The sequence below is a fragment of the Taudactylus pleione genome, unplaced genomic scaffold, assembly GCF_031769625.1.
Source record: "Taudactylus pleione unplaced genomic scaffold, aTauple2 ptg000824l, whole genome shotgun sequence".
Classification (NCBI taxonomy): domain Eukaryota; kingdom Metazoa; phylum Chordata; class Amphibia; order Anura; family Myobatrachidae; genus Taudactylus; species Taudactylus pleione.
This window is the reverse complement of record NW_028285226.1, coordinates 1454025-1471697: the sequence shown is the minus strand read 5'-3', so window position 1 is coordinate 1471697 and position 17673 is coordinate 1454025. Positions and strand designations below refer to the sequence as shown.

At 44.3% G+C, this 17673-nt stretch overlaps 1 protein-coding gene across 2 annotated transcripts in view; it reads left to right on the top strand.

Annotated features, from left to right (window-relative positions):
* Positions 1-17673, top strand: part of OSBPL9 (oxysterol binding protein like 9) — a 162465-nt gene that overhangs the window by 14129 nt on the left and 130663 nt on the right. For both annotated transcript variants that reach the window (XM_088458301.1, XM_088458300.1), the window contains exons 2-3: positions 4043-4093; positions 16413-16491. In XM_088458301.1, coding sequence (XP_088314427.1) covers positions 4043-4093; positions 16413-16491 — 130 coding nt within the window. The remainder of the gene's footprint in view (positions 1-4042; positions 4094-16412; positions 16492-17673) is intronic.

Here is a 17673-nt window from a genome sequence, read left to right as displayed (position 1 = left end):
TCGCGCGGGGAAGCAGGACCTGATTGAATAGGTCCATTCTGTCAATTAGCTGCGGGGTAAACCCTGCGACTAATTGGATATGCCCTTTAATGTCAGTGTGTTTGTAGATAATTTCAGCTAAATGATCTGGATGTAGTTATTAGACCTACGGTCGGGATGCCGGCTGTTAGAATACCGACGCCATTTCAGATGCCGACGCGGGAATCTCGACAGCTGGCAACCCGAACGTAAGTATAGCGGGCCGGGTTAGATGTCAGCCGCGGGGCTTAGGTTTAGGCACCACAGGGGGGGTAGGATTAGGGTTGAGCTATGGACCAGGGGGGGTTAGGCACTAAGAGGGGAGGGTTAGGTTCAGGCACCAAGGGGGAGGGTTAAATTTAGGCACTAACAGGGAGGATTAGGATGCAGGAACAGAGGGTTAGGGGGGAGAAGGGGGGTAGGGTTAGCATACTTACTCAGCTCCTGTCGGGATACTGAGCATCAGTATTCCATTGTCTGTATTTTGACAGCTGGCATCCTGACTGCCGGTATTTAATATGCAACCCAAATGATCGACTGGGTCAAAAGGGTATATTGAATGAACACAACCCTGTAAATACTGTGTAAAATATTGGTGCTATATCCATAAAAGATTAATAAAAACATTCTTGTTTAGTTGCCCATTGTTTCCACTCACTGCTCCAAGACGGCTAAACAGGGATGAATTATTGCAATTGTTTAGGAGCAGTACTGTGCTAAAATCCAGGAATTAGACTGAAACCCACTGCTACAGTATCTATCACATGTACACATACAGTATGTCATATGTCAGTACTCACACATACCATATCAAGACTGCAGATATAGGAAAACAAAATTTAAAATGGTAATATTGCATTAAACATGAAGTCTGCATTGTTATTTTCACACATTTTGTGAGGGTTCCATACAAAAGATAGAAAATTATTTAATCGACAGGTTCAAAATGTCAACATGAAAATGGTTGACACAGCAATGGTGGACATATCTATAGTGGTGAGGGAGGGGAATGTATTACTATAGAGGTGAGGGATGGGAATGTGTTACTACACAGGTATAGGAGGGAAATGTGTTACAAAGGTGAGGGAGGAGAATGTCGAATGTGCTACAACACGGATGAGGGAGGGAAAGTGTAACTACAGAGGTGAGGGAGTGGAAAGTGTTAGTACACAGGTGAAGGAGGGTAATGTCTTACTATAGCAGTGATGCATGTTACTGGAGTGGTGAGATGGAAATAGAAATTGTAAATATATAAGGTCTACCTGGGTGAAACTGGATACATCAGCTAGTAGTGTTCACTCTAGGTCCGGCGGCATTCAGGGCGCCGGACCTAGAGCAAGGGCACTTATACGCGCGCTGAAGGCGTGGCCAGTAAAAGGGGGGCGTATCTTTATGACGTGTACCCTTTTCGTCACTCTTGGGGACGTGCCCGGCACTTATGGACATGCCGGGCAGCCCCCAAGCACCGCGGTCACATCTATGCACCAGCTGTGACCGCTGCTCTGCCATTTTCCCCACCCACGGGACACTGCAGCCCACGGGTGGAGGACAGAACCCGCAGGCTGTTTCAGCAGGGCGCCGCGCTGGAGGGCAGGGTGCTTTCTGCCCTTCAGAAATAGGGCAGGGCGCGGCACCCTGCTGAAACAGCCTAGCGGGAGCACTAAGCTAGTATAATATGGATAACGATAGAGAGAGAAGTGTTTGTGTGTGAGTGTGTGTATATATGTGTGTGTGTGTATATGTATATATGTACATTAATATATCTATATAGAAGTCATTATATATATATATATATATATCAGTGAAGTGCCAAAAGTAATGGGATAGCATGGGACTGTCCATTTCCAAAGTTGTGTGGACGTTCAACAGTCCTTGACCTACGGTGTCACATGTGTACCAGGATTATCACATGGAAGGCGTTACCACCCACCATGGATAGCGAAGTGTGCTTAATGTTTGTGACCAGAGCATCTGGATGAATTGTACGTGATAACAGACAAGTGACACTGGCTCAAATCACATCCACATTCAATGCAGGAGTTACCAGACACCTGTACAGCATTCTTTAGCTTCCATGGGATATGAGAGCAGAAGACCTACCAGCGTGCCCCTGTTGACACTATGATACCGTGATACCGGACACAGCGCCTCACCTGTACTTGTGACTTTGCTAATTGGACCCTGGAGGATTGGCAACGTGGTGTAGTCCGTTGAGTTATGGTTCAAGTTGATTCAGGCTGATGGTAGGGTCCGGGTGTGGAGCAGACCCCATGAGGCCATGGAACTCAGTTGTCAACAAGGCACTGTGCAGACTGGTGGTGGTTCCATAATGGTGTGGGGTGTGTTCACGTGGCGTGGGGTGGGTCCGCTGGTCCGCCTTCATGGACTTCATGTACCCCCACAATGATGGAATATTCCAGCAGGATAATGCACCGTGTCATCTGTCCCAAGTTGTCCAGAATTCTATTTGAGCTGATCCAAATTGAGCATTTATGGGACGTGGTGGAGAGATCCATTTGCACCCAAGATCCTGCACCTACAAATATCAGGGAGCTGTGGGAAACTATCCAGACTGCATGGGTCACATCTCTCCTGTGGCCTTCTGTTCACTTGTGGAATAAATGCCACATTGAGATGCTGCACCTTGCCGGGCTAGAGGGGTCCTTTGCGATATTGGACGTCTATCCCATGATTTTTGTCACTTCAGTTTTAATATATATGTAAATATAATAAATCCAGTTTGGTCCACACTCTCGTCAATATGTAGCATTTGCTGGGGTGGTAACGCATAAGACTGTTAGAGTCCTCATCAATACAAAAAAATTAAATCCAGGACTCACCAGTCTTTTAAAAGTGACTAATTCATCATAACATCACAGCATCAACGTTTCGGTCCTACACATGGACCTTTATCTAAAGAGAGGTCCATGTGTAGGACCGAAAGGTCCATGCTGTAACTTTGTTATGCTGCTATGAAGAATTAAAGCCACTTTCAGAAGACTAGACGTTTAGAAGTGTACTCCTGGATTTGAAAATATATGTATATACTATTAGAGAGGTAGGGGATTCAGAGTAAAAGTAAACCAAGTGCATGGCATGAAGCAAGCAATAAATGGTTGTGGTTTACTTTGCCTCTGAATACCCCATATAAAAAAATACACTTGTTACTAGATGACCATCTGCCCCCTTTTGCTTTTGTCACCGTTACCCAGACAGGATGTGATCACTGTTTTTGTGGACCCTCTGCCTGGTGGCTGGATGTAAACTATATTCTTGGTTGTACTTTGGAATGATTGTGTTATAGATTCTGTGCCTGATGACATGATAAAACAGCGCACTAATTACTATACCACAGCCCTAATCCTCATAGAGATGTAAGAGCATAATCTAATTATGATGTACTGGAGGTATGTAGTTAGGAAGCAGACGGTCGAAATGCCGACCGCTGGCTTCCTTTACTGCCATATCCCGACAAGGGACTAATGATAGGCGTCGAGATCCCGACACCTATCATTATCCCTACATCGACGCCCGGCATACCGATCAAAAGTAAGCCGGGCGGTGGGTGCGGACAGCTGGGGCGGGAGGGGTAGGTCAGGAGCTCATGGAGGGGACTTAGGGTTAGGCACCCCCAGGGAGGGTCAGGCTAGGGGAAGGGGGGGTTAGGCCCCCCCAGGGGGGATGTTACTGTTAGGCCCCCCCCCCCGGGAGGGTTAGGTTTAGGCACTTACGGGGGGAGGTTAGGCACTCCTAAAGTAGGTTAGGGGGGGAGGGCGAGGGTTAGAGATAGTACAAATACTTACCCTGTCGGGATCTTCTAGTGCCGGTCTTCCGGCGTCGGGATTTGAACCGCTGGACTTGGGTCCGGCGGTAACTCATACCGATTCCGTACTGGAAGCTGCAATATTTGCATTAAGCTTAGGACACGCAGTGGGCTGTCAGAACATAAGATACAATCTAGTATATCGAGGTTTGGGAGTATATATATTTTAATAAACACATTATTTTCTCCTTTCTCTTTCAGTCAAAAGACAAAATGATGAGAGGATCGCGCCGCGGCTGCGTCCGGCTCAGAGTAAGTACCGCTGCCAGCTATTTACGCTTTTTTTTATTTAATTCTGTGCCAGATAGTTTTCTGTTATTTATATGGTTTTCTTGTAATGTGTATGTAACTATTTATCACACATTTTTCACATAGAATATTGTATTTGTGTTTACAATCATTAGATTGCTGCTGTTTGTGTAGTGGCATAAAAAACAATGACCAATACCAGGCTCTAAGTGGCTGCTATAGTCTATGCCGTCACCAGCTCGTCTGCCCGGAACGCTGAGCATGTGCGGATTGGACCACTGAGTCGTGGGTTTAGTCTGGGGCTGAGGCGGCCGCTGCTCTGCATGTGGCTGTGTTTGGGGGTCATTTTGCACAAAGCTTAATGGAACAGCTGTATTAAATTGGCCAGTTATGGTCTGTCAGCCATTTTCTGAAAGTATCCTGGTATTATTATTACTATTATTATTATTATTCTATATTTATATGGCGCCACAAGGGTTCTGCAGTGCCTTACACAGTACATAAACAAAAGAGAACAGTGACTTACAGTACAAGACAATGCAGGACAAGTACATGGTACATAAACATTGCTGCAACAGCGGTCATAACCATCAAATAAGTAGTAGAAGTCAAGGGTTAGCTACTGTAAGTAATAGTAAGGAAGGAAAAGCACAGATTTGGGAAGAGGGCCCTGCTCGTGAGAGTTTACATTCTGAAGAGTAAAGGTGCGTACACACTGGGAGATTAGGAAAGACAGTACAATTACAACATCGTAATCGTACAGTCGTTCCTGATCCCCTGTAGTGTCGTTCAGTGTAGGCACCCTCCATCATTCCTGAACATGGCCAATCTGTCGTTATCGGCAGATTGGCGTGCATGTTCAGGAGATGATGGATTTCGGAAATGACTAGCGGGACCGCGCATCGCTGGTCGTTTCCAACATTATAGTGCACGATTACTGAGCAATTGCATGATTACGATGTCGTAATCATGCAATCGCTCAATAATATCGCCCAGTGTGTACGCACCTTAAGGGTAGACAGACGGGTAATTCTGATTTATCTTTTATTTACAAAGCTCAGAATCATTATGCTGCACTGTACTCTGAGAGGATTATGACAAAAAGTACCAGAAAACTGTGTGTAAATGGCGGTAGCGCAGGCAGATGTGAACTGACCAGTAAGACACTGCTTACATGTACTACATTTCTTTAATCCCAACCCAGCTGTCCGCACCAGGCCCTGCCACTCTGATATATATTTCCTACCATCAGTTTAAAGGATCTTGCTCAGAAGTGATTGTGCATCTGACCTTTGTGCGCTGTCCTATACTGCAACTGGTCCATAAAATAGTGAGAATTGGGCTGTCTGTTCTCCCCCCCCCCCCCAAATGGTGCTTAATAAAGCTTTTGGGGGGGGGGGGGGTATGTTTTCTTTTTTTAAATCCAGTCAGTGCTTAGAAATAATACAGAAAGCGAATTCCTGAGAAGTCTCTGAGTTACTATCACCATTGAGGTGAATGCAGCTCATTAGGTTAATGTAGTACAGGCAGTTGTCCATACGCCAGTTATCCTTTAGCTTTGGCTGGATGTTGTTGACTTCACAGCATGTTTAGTTATTGAAGTGTTGCAGATCTTGTTTGCTTTAGGTGAAACTTGATAGAATTAAAACATTAGTTTATCCTAGCTTCCAATATAAGCCTTGTGCAGCCTCTCTGGGTTACTGCACTTCTAGAAAGTGGATCTAGGGCCTGATTCAGACCCACTCGCGAGCGGCTGCCCGCTCGCAAGTGGGTCGATGTTATGCACTGAGCATGCGCACGACGGAGGGAGCTCCGTCGTGCGCATGCGCCAGACGCGACGAGCGAAGGAAAGTCCTTCACTCGTTGTGTCCGATCAAAGGGGGCGTGCTGTCAATGTTGATTGACAGCACGCCCCCTTTGGTGGGCGTGCCAGGGGCGTGCCTCCCTGACGGGGGCGTTCCCACGGGAACGCCTCCCGTCAGAAGCCGGCCCACTGACATCACTAGTGATGTCAGTGGGAGTGATTTTGGCTCTGATAGAGCCAAAATCACTCCGGAGCTTGCGGTTGAAAACCTCAACCGCAGGCTCCGGCTCACAATTTCGATGGTCGCGATGGTCTCGACCATCGCGGCCATCACAAAGCACGCTCGTATAGCCTGTGGGTGGTGACCCACAGCTATACGAGCGTCCAGGAGGACGCTCCATGAAAATGGAGCCCGGCCCTCATTCAGAGCGTGCGGCTCTGAATGAGGGCCCTAATCCGTAGGAAAGCACCTTTTAAAAAATGCACTTTTACTAACAGCCATTTCCCATTTATGCATGAGACAGCAAAAACATGAACTATTCTATTACCTTGGCATTGACCAGGGATGTTTTTATCACTGTTGCTGAGTCTGCGCACACTAGCAGCCAAAAGGGGCAGAACGTCCATAAAATGTTGATCAGTCCCCGTATGGAAAAACACTAGACCAGAGGTCGCTATTCAGGCTGGCAGGAAGGAAGTCCTGCTGCTTACTTGGCTACTCCTATGTTGCCAGGCAGTGATGGTCAGTTTGTGATGCGGGATGGGTTATCCAGAGGAAGGAATGAGCGGAAGCCGATCATTGAGGGTTAGGGAGCAGATATAAGTCCCATGAGCAGAATAGCGGAGAGCAACACCTGTCTAGTAACTACTGTCTGTATGTGGGATGCTTTTCTGTCCCAGAGGAACCCTACTGGGAAGTGCTCACTATGACCTGCAAGCGCCAAAGAAGTGACTTCTCTTACCTATTTATTATATCAGCTAATGAGCTCCTGTTAATTCCCATAATATTCCAGCAATCCGCATAAGCATAAGCCATGTCTGAATTTGCATCAAACTCTACAACATTATAAGTGGACGGCAACAATTCCTTCACTTTAGGTCCTGTACTTTTGGAACTGACTCCTACATCTCATCGTGATATGTATAACAAACACTTTGGCAGTGCTGGTCTAGACTCGAAGCCTTTAGCATGAATTATTTGTGTGGCCTCACAGAGCTTGCAGTCTGGGATATTGATAAATTTCTTAAGATGAGATGCAATTCAGAAATAAATATCACTAGTGCCAAGTATTCAAAGTCTTCATAAATGCTAAAAGCAACAAATGACATAAAATGCAGACTGCATGTAAATGTACGAAACAGGAAATGGTGAGGAGGGGTTGTACTTGTATAGAATAGCCTGTAGGTGGCAGCATAGCTCTGTACACTGGATATTCTGCATTATTTATGAAGCTCCATTTCAGACTGTACAATAGTAAAAGGGGGCAGAGATCAGAGCCGTAACTAGACTTTTTGGTGTCCTGTGCCAGAAAGAGCATTGGCACACCCCCTCCCATTATTTTTCAAATTGGGACATAAGAAATGCACCCAAAAAAGGGCCATGGCCTCATGGGGAATGGCCAGGGAAGAGATAGGGGAGATCAGGAGATGCTGGGGATAAAAGAAGAGGAAGCTACAAGTGAGAATGATAGTAAACAGAATATTGACAGGTCTGAACAGCACCCCCTGTCCTGCGGTGCCCTGTGCCATGGCACTGGTCACACTACCCTAGTTATGGCCCTGGCAGAGATTACATCCAAATACAAATGGAATCAAAAGGTAAAACTAGTAATTATGTTGTGGTTATATTCATTAGCATAATCTCTAGTGTTCACTTTTAGTATTATAGCAAATGTCAGTCATTGTTTGTTTAATTGTGTCTTTACCTAGCAAGCTGTGTTTATATGTATATCTACTTATCTAGCATTTTTTTAGCAGATGGTCGCTGTATATCAGGGGTGGGGAACCTTTTTTTTTCTGCCGAGGCACATTTTGATATATATAACATTATTTGTGGGCCTGGTGCAGGCCACGCCTCCTCCATGTGACATCACATGGGGCGGGGCCACAATCGCTAGTGATTGCAGCAATGCCCGGAGCATCCTGAAGATGCTCCGGAGAGCTGTAATGGCAGCGGTGTGACCATCTGAAGTGTCCTACGGATGCTCCAGGCGGTACTGCTGCATAGATTCTGGCTGCAGGTTGCTGTTCTAGGCACCCTGCTAGCCAGATGAGGCTAGCAGAAAAACGCTCTGAGGGCCAGACCAAATGATTCCGTGGGCCTTATACGGCCCCCGGGCCTGAGGTTCCCCATCCCTGCTCTATTATTTTGCAGGGATAGTTATGCAGCAGGTTTCCATCATGTAGGGGTGAGTCCGGCCCGCCGTCTGCCTGTGCCCTTCTCACTCCTCACACAAACTGCCAGTTACCTTCATATAGACTTGTGTGCACTTTAAAAGACTCCTGTTGTATAATTCCGATTGGGGTTGCTTTCAAGGAAATAAAACGTCCATAGAAAAGAGCATTAAGAAAATTGTCATTTATAATTTAGTTCCCTCCATATTTTGCTATTTCCTACAATGTGCCGCCGCATGTGGCTTTTAAAGTTGTTTTTTCTTTGGCGTAGTATTTCTTGGTTCTACCCAACGGTCAGTGGTGGCATCAGCAGGATAAAATAAATGCAACAGAGACACCGTGAATTTTCTCATAAAGAAAATTACATCTGCTATTTATCACAAATGCTCTATATTTTGATCATTTCCCTAATATCCCGATTAGCCCTGCTCAGCATTTTTAGCATTTTAAGTCACTTCAAATTAAAATGTGATTTAAACTTCTAGTCCAGCTTTTCTATAACTCCAGAGTTGCTGTTACAAAGAGGTAGAGCTACAGGGTTGGACGTTGCATGCTACAGAGCTACACATACTGTACAGTGCACAGCATCTCTTCAGTGAGGAGAGAGCTTGGGGAAAACCCAGCACCTCCGTAAGCGCTGGACACGCCCCTAGAGCGACAAATTGGGGACGTGTCAGAAATACATGCCCCCTCCCCGGTCGACCATGCCCCCTTTTTGGGAAGCCCTGCCCACACCTCAGTGCCCTGGCCCCCGATCTGGCATGAGTGATGCGAATGAGTAGCAAACCAAACTGGAGATAGGGAGGGGGCTTATTCACCGTAAGATGCGTGAATTCCCTCGCCTGCTGTCTTATAGTACTATCGCTGTGGGATTCTGCCCTCCATTTAGTAGGACCCTGTACTGACAGAGAACCAGGGTCATTCTCGGCATCCTTCAGTAACCGGAGATGTCAGATGCAGCGGTTCTCTAGATGGAAGACATTGCAGCAGCTTTCTGCTATGGAGAAGCTGGCTCTGCAAAATACACCATATCGGGGTAACCGCAGAGGTGACATGCCCATCAGCGTTACATTATTGGGAAGGGAGAGGAGGTACTACAGTGGCCATGTAACATAGAAAACCCTTTTTAATTCTCAGCATACATTGCTTGATTGGATTAAAATTAGCTTTAAAAGACCTCTCCAGGTAAAGACCGGTACACACTAGACCAGTGGTTCTCAAACTGTGTCCTCAGGACCCCACACAGGTCACGTTTTCCAGGTAACCCAGCAGGTTCACAGGTGTATTCATTACTCACTGACACATTTTAAAAAGATCCACAAGTGGTGCTAATTATTTCACGTGATTCTTTGAGGAGACCTGGAAAACATGTACTGTTTTGGGTCCTGAGGACCGAGTTTAAGAACCTGTGCATTAGACAATGTCTTGTGTGTAACGACCTCGTAAGCGACAGACCCAGCGGGGGTGCCGGCATCGGCAAGTGCACAGACGTTTGCCGATGGCGGGGGCCATGCTGCATTCGCCCTCATGGTATCGCTAGGGGCATCCTCAGAACCTTCTGCCGGCGGGAGCGCGCATCGTGACAGTGGGTACACTACACACTTTGAACGATTTGTCATTCCAATGTATCGGAATCGGCCAAATTGTTTAAAATATAATGTAGTGTGTACCCAGCATAAGATTGGTTATGCCTGGTCACTGTTTAATTCACACGCAGGGAAGGTGGATACAGATTGTGCTTTATACCATGTCATTGGCTAGCTGATGATGATGATGATGATGATTATTGTTATTATTATTACATGTCAGTCTTATTTAAGTTTGTCCATGTCTGAAGCAATGAAAACAGTGATGCGGCCCTTTGTCCTCCCCAGGAATATTATGTGTAACATGATTTGCAGTTGATGTCCCCTGACAGCAGTAACAGGCCCATGCTGGGAATAGGGATATATAGCGCCTTCCTTTTTAATAATATATTATTTATAGCTGATTTCTCTGCACAATGAACTGTACCCACATGTTGTACTGCCCACTGAGGGAAATTCAGGAACCTTGCCTCTCTCTGGGGGCAAATGTATCAAATCTTCTGAAGAGTGGACAAGTAGAGAATCTTTCCATTGCAGCCAATCAGCTTCGAGGTAGCATTGATCATGTACAGTCTGTAAAATGATAGGTAGAAGCTGATTGGTTGCTATGGGTAAATTCTCTACTTATCCACTCTGTAGAAGCTTTGATATTTCACCCCTTAGTCATGCAAGGTTCCTGTATTTCCCAATGGGTAACTTCCCCACTCTTATGGAGCATACACACAGTCAGATTTGTCCAATGAACGATTTTACCAAAGATTTGAACGATTTTTGACTGCATTAAAATGGATGGAATCGTCCAAGTCTGACTGCAAACACATCAGATGTCAGATATCGTTATCTGACCATCGGGAACGCGCATCATTCAAATCGTTCATCTAACAGATCTGACAGATATGTCAGATTTTCCTTCAGATATGAACGATTGAACGATTTTTTACATCGTTATCGTTCAGATCTGAAGAAAAATCTGACCGTGTGTATGCACCATTGGGAAGGATTGATACATCTCCTCAAAGGTCTTTTTATGAATGGTTGGGAGAGTCCGCGACTATGTATGTAGCCAGCTGAGCGAGTAAAGCTGGCCATCCACTATACAGTTATCTGTCAGATATCTGTCCAGTCTGGCTGGTTGGAATGAAAACCTGGTAATGTATGAGAGCAAATGACAATCGTCCATTTGCTCACAAACACTGGAAAACAGCCAAAAATGGTCGTTCAGACAAATTGGTTAAAACACACAAATTTAACCAATTTGCATAATTTTTTTGTCCTTTTTTCAGTGTTTAAAACCATATGATCGACTGTCATTTGCTCCCATACATTACCAGGTTTTCATGCCAACCAATGTGCAGCAAGTGATTCCTTTGTGGGGCACTCTTTTATAATAAATTGGTATCAGGAAATGTACATAATTACAATATAACTTTTAATGGTATCCCTCTTTAAAGAGAGACAGTATGCACGTTTCACCACAGTCTGGCTTGTTCACCTGTCACCCTGTGCGTAGTCTCTCTGATACTTCCCCGTTGCAGGGGGAGAGTGTTTGCGGCAGACAGCAGGCTCCTCTGAGACGGATTCTCTTCAAGTCAGGTATTTTTCTTTCAGGTGGGTTGCGACCTACCCTGATGGTGCATTTGACTCCTGCAATACTTTAATTGATAGGGCCCGCCTAACACCATACACAGGCGCACTGTCCCCCGCGACTCCCTTTTGTTTCCAACGGTGCTGCCGTGTGTTCCTCTCTCATCCCAGGTCCGCTCAATTTGAAAACCTGGGAAAGCAGAAGGAACCGGACCCTCGCACAGTACCTAACCATTCATCTGTCCTTTTTGAGCCTCTTTGGTTCTTGCTGCCAGTTCATTTATGAATAGCAGTGTACATGTATTTTCCCCCAATTGTTTTTCCATGAAGTATAAATAATAATCACAGGAGACAGGGTCTGCAACATTGTATACATGACTAGATGTGTCATTTATTTATTGTCTATTATTTGTTTCTAATACATGATACTGAATTGCTGGCATTTATGGTTGAGCGAAAGAGAGCTAAAACAAACTATCTCTCATATAACAAAAGTATATCGAGAATATATCTGTCCTGTATGTATAGACTATATCTGCAACAGTTATCATATCCGTTTTTAGAAGCATGATAGTGTTTAAATTCTAATTTATGTGTATGTTGGTTGCATATAGTGCTACTACATAAATGAAGAAAGGGAGTGAATGTACTAACTGCTAAACCTGCCTATTTTACCCATTAGGGGATATATTGTTAATGATTAAATATGATCACCACAAGGTAATTATTTGATACACAATTGTGCTTATTGATGGGTATGATATTTATGTGTGCTTATTGATGGGTATGATATTTATGTGTGCTTATTGATGGGTATGATATGAATGTGTGCTTATTGATGGATATGATATGTATGTGTGCTTATTGATGGATATGATATGTATGTGTGCTTATTGATGGATAGGATATGTATGTGTGCTTATTGATGGATATGATATGTATGTGTGCTTATTGATGGATATGATATGTATGTGTGCTTATTGATGGATATGATATGTATGTGTGCTTATTGATGGATAGGATATGTATGTGTGCTTATTGATGGGTATGATATGTATGTGTGCTTATTGATGGGTATGATATGTATGTGTGCTTATTGATGGATATGATATGTATGTGTGCTTATTGATGGATATGTTATGTATGTGTGCTTATTGATGGGTATGATATGTATGTGTGCTTATTGATGGATATGATATGTATGTGTGCTTATTGATGGGTATGATATGTATGTGTGCTTATTGATGGGTATGATATGTATGTTTGCTTATTGATGGGTATGATATGTATGTTTGCTTATTGATGGGTATGATATGTATGTGTGCTTATTGATGGGTATGATATGTATGTGTGCTTATTGATGGGTATGATATTTATGTGTGCTTATTGATGGGTATGATATGTATGTGTGCTTATTGATGGGTATGATATGAATGTGTGCTTATTGATGGGTATGATATTTATGTGTGCTTATTGATGGGTGACTCCATCATATTTTCGTAATCGGAGTCATAGTAATTCCCAGTTTCTTTTAAAGAAGGATCCGATTAAAAGTTATCTTTTAAATATGTTTATTTTCTGATATGAACTATATGGTATTTATGGGTGTTTATTGATGTCATATTTTCACACTCAGTCAAAATAATCCCCAATCTCTTTAAAGAGGGAACTGATTAAAAGTTATACTGTAATAATTGATATCAGGAAATAGACATAATATCAAATAATTTATTATAAAAGAATGCCCCACACAGGAATCACTTCCTGCACATTGGCTGAGGCCAACAGAAGGTTTTTTTCTGAGTAGTTGATATTCGATTCCAGGGAGCACCTCCAGCTATATACAAAATGTGGTAACTAATTATCAGAATGTACTAAATTGCTGGTCTATAACGTTTTTGTCCTGTGCAGGATATTTGTGTTTCTATTCATTCCAACCAGCCAGATTGGACAGATATCTGACAGATAATTGTATAGTGGATGCCTGTGTACGTGTATCTGAGACTCTGCTGTAATGGGATAACTCTGATAAAGTTCAAAATAATGAATTCATGGTATAAAATTGGAAGTTTACGAAGTGTTAAAAGTCAAGTTACTGTTTATAAAAGTATTAATGATACAATTGATATATACGTAAACAAGTGGTGTAAGTTTATCCCAGACGCCCGGAGGCAAGTTATAATTTGGTGCCCCCCCCCCCCCATCACGGCCGCTGACGCTGTCATGTAGCAATTCACATGCAGACAGGCTATAGATAGACGAAGGCAGCACCTGATGGTCTGAAATGGAGCTCTCCACTAGTGTATGGTGGCTTCTCAGGTGCCGGGAAGAGGTGCCATGTATTGGGCGGCCGTGACTGTACACTCCGGGTACATAGTTACAGCCCTAAGTGGGGTGAATATGTTGTGGACAATGGTGGAGGTGCCCCTTCAGAGCTGGAGCCTGGCGGCAGGCACCTCCATGGTCTCCCATAGTTCTGCCCCTGACGTAAACCTTTCAGGAGCTAATAAACTTATTAGAAGCAAGGCTTCAGTGTAGGGGGGGGGGGGGGTTGCATGTTTCACTTTAGCATCACACATCCTATGTGATTACACCGCAAGGAGCCTTTGTGCACCTGATAATAATCCCCTTACACCCACCTTATGAGTCCTGCCATAGGAATTAAAGTGTCTTTCAGTCATGTATGTGGCCAGATCACACGCTCTGCTGAACATCACAGCTCAGATCAGTGATTGGGAACTTCTATCACGTAATAGATCAAACGTGTACAATCTCACAAGCGCTCTCCAATTAACACAGTTACATATATGGTTGACACCACAGTGTAAGAACACATCAATCAAATAATTGATAAAATCACCCTTAATTCAGCAGGTACTGGTAAGTCCATTCATATATATAGATGGATGTCCACAGGGTTCCCTTTGAGAAAAGGTTCCAGACCTCTATGCAGGGGATAACTGCAATAAAATAATGCCTTTCCAGCCCTTAAATTCTCACATCAGGCATGGAAAGGCACATAAGAAAGAAAGATATAGTGTAGATTCCTTTTAAAATGAACACCTTTAATTACAAGTTGCACTTACAATAGTGAAGTGGTAAATAGGCACATAACAACATCCCATATGCAGGCAGCATCAGCAAACAGATGGATAACGTCCCATGTCCCAGTTCACACAAGGGAAAGGTGAGCCTGAAATCCGGATAGTCAGGTCCACCCAAAAAACGGGAGGCGATGCACGCGCTGCTCAGGGTCCAAAGAAGAGGTGAGCCCCACTAACGCGTTTCGGACACAGTTGTCCTTCGTCAGAAGTGTAATTTGGCTCATCCGAATGGGGCTTTATATACCTTGTGTAATCCAAGCTATCAGCTGTTGTGACTTGCCACGCTGTCTCCGGCTCAACCGGAAGCCGGAAATTGGATGCGCTCCACCGCACCCGGAAGTTCCATAATGTGTTCCACGTGCAATCCTTTATACAGTCACATGATACCTGGTACCAGGATATATTCCATAGTACCTGGAGCTTCCGTAGTGCATTCCACGCCCAGTCTTTCATATAGTCACATGCTTTTATCCTGAATTTAAAACTTTATTTGAAACCTTTTAATAAAGGGTCCAAAACTTAACTTTATTAATGCAAGCACTTCATTAATAAAGTTAAGTTTTGGACCCTTTATTAAAAGGTTTCAAATAAAGTTTTAAATTCAGGATAAAAGCATGTGACTATATGAAAGACTGGGCGTGGAATGCACTACGGAAGCTCCAGGTACTATGGAATATATCCTGGTACCAGGTATCATGTGACTGTATAAAGGATTGCACGTGGAACACATTATGGAACTTCCGGGTGCGGTGGAGCGCATCCAATTTCCGGCTTCCGGTTGAGCCGGAGACAGCGTGGCAAGTCACAACAGCTGATAGCTTGGATTACACAAGGTATATAAAGCCCCATTCGGATGAGCCAAATTACACTTTTGACGAAGGATAACTGTGTCCGAAACGCGTTAGGTGTGGCTCACCTCTTCTTTGGACCCTGAGCAGTGCGTGCATCGCCTCCCGTTTTTTGGGTGGACCTGACTATCCGGATTTCAGGCTCACCTTTCCCTTGTGTGAACTGGGACATGGGACGTTATCCATCTGTTTGCTGGTGCTGCCTGCATATGGGATGTTATGTGCCTATTTACCACTTCACTATTGTAAGTGCAACTTGTAATTAAAGGTGTTCATTTTAAAAGGAATCTACACTATATCTTTCTTTCTTATGTGCCTTTCCATGCCTGATGTGAGAATTTAAGGGCTGGAAAGGCATTATTTTATTGCAGTTATCCCCTGCATAGAGGTCTGGAACCTTTTCTCAAAGGGAACCCTGTGGACATCCGTCTATATATACGAATGGACTTACCAGTACCTGCTGAATTAAGGGTGATTTTATCAATTATTTGATTGATGTGTTCTTACACTGTGGTGTCAACCATATATGTAACTGTGTTAATTGGAGAGCGCTTGTGAGATTGTACACGTTTGATCTATTGCTTTCTATGTTTTGAGTATTTCCTGGGTGTATACTCATTTGTACCATTCCAGCTGCACTCCAATTTTTATTGCGCACTCTCTCAAACCATTTTACTCTGAACTTCTATCACGTATATTGAAGCTGTTCCATGAGTGTTTCATGTCGGATCACCTTGTGTTTTAAAGTTAGTGGCTGTTTAACAGTAGATTCCTTGGCAGTGGTCTAACCCTGCGCAGCCGTGCCAGGACGGTGTGGTCATGTTCTCGCCCGCCTGGATTTGCCTAGTTGTGGAGTACGAGGGAGCATAGAAACGACTTCCTACTACGTGGTCCCCCCCCCCCCCCCCCCTCCTGGCTGCTGTACTGCAGTGCTGTAGTAATAATGTATGTACTGCTGAGGTCACTGCTACTCCGCTCAGCATTCTCCTCTTTGTTCCACAGGGGGCTGTGATTGGTATTGACGACGAGGACGACAGCACCTTTACGATAACCGTCGATCAGAAAACCTTTCATTTCCAGGGTGAGCATAAACCTACTACTTGTTTGTGTTGCTGTTTGTGTCCCGCACGCTCCCAGCCTTGCAGCACCACGGCCCGGCTCTGCCCACCCTGAGCACTGTGGATACTTGTGCTGGGATGGGACAGCAGTGAATAGATCTATACGTGCTAGACATGAATAAGTCCAGAAGATTGGAGGCATTTAACCATCTTGCAGGCTGCCTCCCAGAAGCCGGCTCTGTGCTGTGTCAGATTGCTACATCCTCTCTGAGATGAGGAGAGTGCCGGAGAGAGGACGCCCGCCGAGCCTTTGTGTGTGAATAAAGCCAGTAACAGGCTGATTATCTTGTTCTCCGTTTCCCTGCTATTGCCTTTTAAGGTGGAGTTTTGCTACAAGACTACAAGTTTCTCTCTCTCTGTCATCTGCACTCCCCCTTGTCACCATTTCTCCGTTTCCCTAACCATATCCGACCATAACTTCACAAATCAATGCCGTCTTTTACTGCTATGTTTCGGCATTGCATGCTGTGGCTCAACCGTAGAAAGGGTAAGGCGTGACTCCTACTGTAATCCGCACACTGCGCCATCCAAGTTTCGCTACGGCATTAGTGTGCAGCGCCAATGGGTGCAATACAAATGTTTACACGTTACTTTTGTTATTATGTGCATGTAACATCGCTCTGCATGTTTCTCCTCGCACTCATTAAGACGCAGGCTGTACAATATCATTGCTCAACTAGTTATGTCATTAAACCATACTCCACGCTGTCCGATGAGCCGCTCGCTGTTGATGTAGGGATTCCAGTTTATTTGAACAATTCAGTCCATTTCTCTGTTACTTGTGTGTGTTTTAGGCAGAAGCTTTGATCCGCCTGTGTGGGGTTCCGCACTATCCCCTGCATTAGAGCCTGAAATCTCTCTTGTTTATTAAAATTCAGCTGCATGCCAGTAATCCTAAAGCAGCCCCAATGGTTTCTCCGTTGTGTTTAACTGGTTTTCCAGGGTTCTGATGTGCGACATATATAAGTATTAGCACCATCAGTTATAGCTGTCTGAGCTAACCCAAGAGTGCATTCCTTTCACATAATGGTCTCTGCTAAATGTGCTCAGGTATTTATATATTAACCAGAATTTATGGCGTCAGCTTTTTACAGGGTGAGGTTATTAAAAGATGCACAGATCCTGCGTATAAATTCCCCTGGACC